Source organism: Aythya ferina (assembly GCF_964211825.1).
Source record: "Aythya ferina genome assembly, chromosome: 1".
NCBI lineage: Eukaryota > Metazoa > Chordata > Aves > Anseriformes > Anatidae > Aythya > Aythya ferina.
The window spans coordinates 81419858-81425857 of record NC_140296.1 but is presented as its reverse complement, the minus strand read 5'-3'; the positions used below and the strand labels follow the sequence as shown (position 1 = coordinate 81425857).

The 6000-nt window shown below is 42.9% G+C and overlaps 1 protein-coding gene across 3 annotated transcripts in view; it reads left to right on the top strand.

The window, feature by feature from the left end:
* The window catches only part of MAP3K15 (mitogen-activated protein kinase kinase kinase 15), an 82737-nt gene that overhangs the window by 70255 nt on the left and 6482 nt on the right, over nt 1-6000 (top strand). For all 3 annotated transcript variants that reach the window (XM_084506224.1, XM_084506223.1, XM_084506225.1), the window contains 2 exons: nt 1055-1212; nt 3573-3756. In XM_084506224.1, coding sequence (XP_084362350.1) covers nt 1055-1212; nt 3573-3756 — 342 coding nt within the window. The remainder of the gene's footprint in view (nt 1-1054; nt 1213-3572; nt 3757-6000) is intronic.

The following is a 6000-nucleotide window of genomic DNA, read 5'->3' as shown; positions in this document are numbered from 1 at the left end:
ACCTTATTTGCATTATGTAGTTTTTGCCTTATCATCATCATTACAGGTATTTCCTGCAGATGTTGATTTTTTTTTAAGCGACTAAGTCCTTATTGACTAAATCTTGCTTCACCAGTAATATTAAAGAACAAATTCTCTGATAGGAAAAACAAATTACACCTACATTGAAATAGAGACCTGTGAATTGCCAGTATGAAAAGAAATAACTATCAAAGCAAGTATTATTAATAATTATCACCCTAAAAATACCTATCATGCAGTTTGTCATATTACAATGAATTAAATTACATGTTATTCTGTTTATGGTGAAGGACTGACAAATTTTATTTTTGAAAAATTTGTAAAAAGCAAGCATGTTTACCCCTTCTGCTTGTCCCGTTCTTCCAGGCTTTCAATTCTTTCAGTTTCTTTTCAGTTCTTTCATTGTGTCTTGTGGCTGTCTTTCCACAGGCACTTCACAAGGTTGGGAACCTCTAATTAGTTTCCCAAAGCAAGTCTTCTACTGCTTGTGTGGGCGTATTTCTCAGGGGCCCACCTGACTCTGGAGGAGCTGTTTCCTACCAGTGCTGATGCTTTGAGATCATGATATGATGACAGTGGCCAAGAATTTTCACACAAGTTTTTCCTGAAGACGTTTGCCCCTGCTTCTAAGAAAGCACCGCAACACAGCTTTCTGAGAACAGACCGTGCTTACAAAACAATGATAATTTGAGCTGTGCATGTCCCTAGTTTAACAGAAAAATGACATTTCCCTACTTCTAACACTTCTAACCACCAGGCCATTTGGGTTTGCATTCTTTGTGTTATACTTCTACTTTCCAGTATAGAATTGTATTTTTTCCCCATGAAGTTGTTTTTCTTCCAGCTTTCTTCTCTCTAGCAGTAGCTGTCTTACTCTTAAAGATCCCATCTTCAGGCCTTCCATCTCTATCACAAGATGCTGTCCTGCACCAAGGCAGAACTTGACATTTTTTGTATTGCTTAGTGGTGTGTTTATTCTCTTTATTAAAAAATGAAGAACATAAAACTTGACAGTCCTTTTTGCCCTGCCTAGGAACATTGCAGTACATGGCTCCAGAAATCATTGACAAAGGACCACGAGGATACGGTGCACCAGCTGATATCTGGTCACTGGGTTGTACCATTATTGAAATGGCAACAGGCAAACCTCCATTTCATGAACTAGGGGAGCCTCAAGCAGCAATGTTCAAAGTAAGTACTTTCTCTTTTCCTTTTTTTTTTTTTCTTTTTTTTTTTTTTTTTCCTTTTTTACTGCCCAGTTTATGAATTTTCAACTACTACCTTAATTGTTTAATATTAACTGGTAGTAACCTTTTCTTATATGGACTGTTTTGCACAAAGCCACAGTCTGTCCTGTATTCTTAATTCTGTCTGAAGGATTCTTCTCTGCTCTAAGTTGTGTTGCTCTAGGGGGCAATAATTTATTTTTGTGTTGGAAATAGGTCATGACTCAGAGCAGCAACCTGAAAGATGAGTGAAGATTTATGAACACTAATATTGTCCAACTTCTTACTTCTGTCATTTCCTACTCTTGATTAACGATTTCCTTCTTGGCAACCAGAGTCTCCAATTATGACAACCAAGTTCTTGCTGCTGCTTTAAGTCTTTTTTTGTAAGCCTTCCTCCCAGAGGATCTGTTTGCCATGTCTTTCAAAGGCCCAGTCTCTGCAAGGTGATAGAAAGCTCTGGTGGAAGAGGGTGGTCTAATTTTCCAGGATTTCTTACAATGGGCAATATATTATCTTCATAACCTAGCAAACTACTTTAAATTATGGATATTGTTAAATGGCTTTTCCTTGGTATGCAGTTAAAAGTCACAATGTGAACATTAGTGTAAATTATTACTGCTGCCATGGTAGCAAAATCAAAAATTTATCAATATGGATAGTAAGCTGGGCTGCAATTCACCATGCTTCATACTAGGCCTGCGAGTTGTCCCATGCACCAAAGCTAAAAGGGAAAGAAAGGGATAGTTACAGTTTTTGATGTAGTTGTTCCAACAGTATAATGGACTGTCCTGGCTTTTGTTTAGTGCTTAAGGGCACCCGGCACCACAGTGCCATCAGCTTGTGACACAGCTGAAGCTGGCTGCGTGAGCCTGCCTCCCGAGTGCACAAAGAGGAGCTGACCACGCAGAAGGGCACGTCAAGAGGAGTCGTCACAGCCCAGCGAGCAGCTGGCTCTCTTCTCTCTGTGCCCAAAGCAAAAGTCTTGCTGGGCTGGCATTTTGAAATGGTGAAACTCTATACCCCAAAATGCACATGGGACTTTGCAAATCAGATAAAAATGCTTCATCGGGAAAGGTAGATGCATAGATCCAACTATGGATGTGCCCAACAGGGCACTACATAAATTTAATTATTTATTAAATACATCAATTTAATTGCAGAGGTTAGCAAGTTGCATCTATTTAAAAGAGTTACCTGCAGTTCTTAGTCAGGATATAATGAGTTTTGAATGTGCTTAGCATTCTGGTTTGGAATGGCTTAATGCATTCTCAGCATCTTACATTCTGCACTGTCACTTGAAAGCAAGTGCAGTTTGCTTTCACTGCTCAGCATTTTTTTGCTTCAGCTTGCATTGAAGCAGAACCACTATCGTAAGTGCGTAAGTGCCCCAGCATGTTAACGCAGCTGTATAATGAGATTATTTAAACAACTGTTCATTCTAGCAAGCTGCTGGCACTTGTTTAACTGCTGGGCTACTATCTCCCTTGTGGCCACTATCTTTCTGCTTGGTCTCCAGCACCTGCTTTACGTAAAGATGCTGAGTCTTCAAGACAGATATCTGACATACAGTGCACACAGTACACAGCTCACACCTCGAGACATTTACATGAGGTTGGCATTAGAGCAAGAAGGCAGTGAAAGAGCTGGAGAAATCACTAGGGAGCAACCTGGACAAGTACATTTTTCATTACTTTGTAGGGTGTGTATGTGTCGATAAACCTTTGGGCATCACATGATTTTCATTACCTGACACTGAATGCCTGCAGAAGACATCTGGCCCAAGTGCCTGGGGTGGTGACAAGGTCTGGCAAGGTCGTTGTCAGCATTCGTACAAGGAAATTTGGCAGCAGCTGGAGCAGAACAGGTGCAGGCCTGGGCAGCGAGGCAGTCGGCACTAGAGGAGGAAGTTATTCCTGTTCCAGGGCACAAATGTGCTGGAGGGGGTCAGCAACTGAGAGAGACGACGCTGCAGTGGGGCGATGGGAAGTGTGTGCTACCTCAGGGGGGACACTTGGCTAGGGTGAGAAGCAGCATCTTAAGCACTTGGTGTGGATAATGTCCAAATCCCGAGAATGTCTGGAGGTAGATGGTTGGATACATCTGTACCTTGACGTTTGTGTAACACAGAGGGCATCCAGGCTGTGTTTGCAATGAAGTAACATGGGATCAGAACCTCATCACTTCGCTGCTGAGTGGGTACCTGGACCTCTGCTTTTCCCATTTGCAGTCACTGAGGTTGTGACAGGTCATACTAAGAAAGCTTTGGCCCGTGCTCTCCTTGCAGTTTGGTTAAAATAATTTGCATTTGTGTTTTACTTACAGGTTGGGATGTTTAAGATTCATCCTGAAATTCCAGAATCGCTGTCCACTGAAGCAAGGGCCTTTATTTTGCTCTGTTTTGAACCCGATCCTTGTAAGCGTGTTACAGCATCTGATTTGCTCAGAGATTACTTCCTGAAACAAGTAAACAAGGGCAAGAAAAGCAGAATTGCATTCAAGCCTTCAGGTAATTATCAGCCAAATGCAAGTCAACATCGTTATTAAGGGTTTTATAAAAGATTGGAGCCATTAAGCACTTCATTTTACTACAGACTTCTCTTGTGCCAAGAAATCAGCAGGAACTCAACAGTTGAAAGTGCCTGTGATTTGTAATTACATGTATTTTGTGAGAATTGTTTAATTTTGGCGTCTTGCTTATTTTGCATCTTTTCTTGCTGAAAACTCCCAGCCACGTTCTTCCTTCCACCAAAAATAAATGCCCCATTTATGGTAAATTGAAATTAGAAAAATGACGTTCAGTAAAGAATTTCCAAAGCAGCTCTACATTTTAGATTCACAGTGATATACATTTCAGAGATCTGGGTTTTATAGAGTAGGTCCTTTGCACCCGAAAATTTGTCTGTCAGGTGTCTACATGGCTCAGCATTTTCAGACTTGATATGTAACTTGGAAATGCAATGAAGTATCTGTTCTGGGGGTTGATTTGTTTTATCCACTTAGCTTGTGTCCCCCCACTCCCGCAGTGTATCAGCCACTTTCTTAATGATAAGCAATTCTTAATACAGACCTGCCAAATAAACCCCAAGTGTTTGAAGGAACTGTCCATTTAAAAACAAGCAAAACTATTGCTCTTTTTGCTGTCTGCACACACACACGCACATACTCGCAGTGCAAACTGAATCACTTCCCTTTTTGATTGTTTTTTCCCTTGGCAGGGAGCTTTTGAGAGAAAAGGAATGGGATTGTAAGGGGAAAAACAAGCAAAGAATTTATAACACCTGGCTGAGCTGGATTCAGCAAGGCAATGGGCATCTCCTCTTGTCCTAAGGGGCAGTGGGTGAAAAGAACTGCAGTCCCTCGTGGTTCACTGCTCTGCTAGGAGCTATTGGCAGGGTGGCAGCCTTCTGCCCCACTGCAATGGTCTTTTCAGCCCTTGGCTGAGGACATTTCTGGGACAATTGTGTGGCATTACAAAGGATGCTGCCTGCCCTGTTAGCTGCCCTGGGAGCAACAGGGTCATTGTCAAATACCAGGTGAGCTGCTGTTGTCTTCTCCACCCCTTCCTTCCTCCTGCTTTCCTCCTTTCTTCCCCCACTCGTTGGTGAGGTTACAGGACTCCTTTGGGTGGCCTGAGGAGCTGGTGCTGCAGGGTGCAAGCCCTGGGCTGCAGCAAGAAGCAAGCTCAGCATTGCCCGGGGATGTGAGCAGAGAGGGCAAATGCCACAAAAACTGCTTCTTGGGTGAAGGAAGGGAAACACAACATGGCTGCAGCTGAATGCGTGGTTTGCTGCACCAAGTGGGGGAAAGCCGTGCTGGCTGCTGCTGACATCTCTGCGGGGAGCTTGGGAGCACAAAGCAGGTCACGCTGCCGCAGGTCACGTTGTCTTCCCTCTCTGCCATTTTCCTCACTACCGATTTCCACATCTTTGCTCCCAGCTTTCCATCCTCTCTCTTTTTTTTTTTTTTCTTTATTTTTTCTTTCTGCTGATAAAAGCAGCCTGCATCAAAGCTCTTACTCTTGGCATGACAACTTTCAATTTTCTATACTGCTGAGAAGCCTTGAACCAGGTCTCACAGGGCGACATATGTTGTTTCATTTCTGCGATGCTTTAACCTCAGCTGTTTGAACATCTACCATTTACTCTGGAGTGTGTCAGAGCTTTCTGAACAACTTTTAACTTCTAGCTCTCCTCTCCTGGCTCCTTGCTTCTCCACACAAGTCATTGTGAAATGTTCACAAAATTTTAGCTTCACACGAGTGCTCTGAGTTGACAGAACTTCTTTACTTTTCTTATCATGCAGCTGCAACTTGGCAATCAGGATTATAACAAGCTCTCAGTCTCTGTTGTTTGTTTGTTTGTTTGTTTTCCTCTTCTTTCTTTCAAGATGAATAGGAGTCGGACAAGAGATTTCCTTCAGGCTACTCCCAAAACAGAGACTCCTTACTGAGGGCAGGGGGAAATGTGAACAAAGCTGATGCCTTGAGTGTCAGAGAGGGAGCAAATATATGTCCATTAGCACTGTCAGGCAGAGGTGAGCTAGGAGGGGGGCCAGGTATCAAAGTGCTCTCTGCTTAGAGGTCCAGCTGTCGTGGAGCAGTTGGTGGTACCCGGCTGGATCGAGACAGGCTCGTGAAACAGCTGGATATTCAGTTGTACCCTCTGTGGGAATAGCACCAAGAGGGAGTGGATGTATGTGTGCAAGAGAGGGTAACAAAATGACCTTCATATTTCATCCAGAATTTAATTCA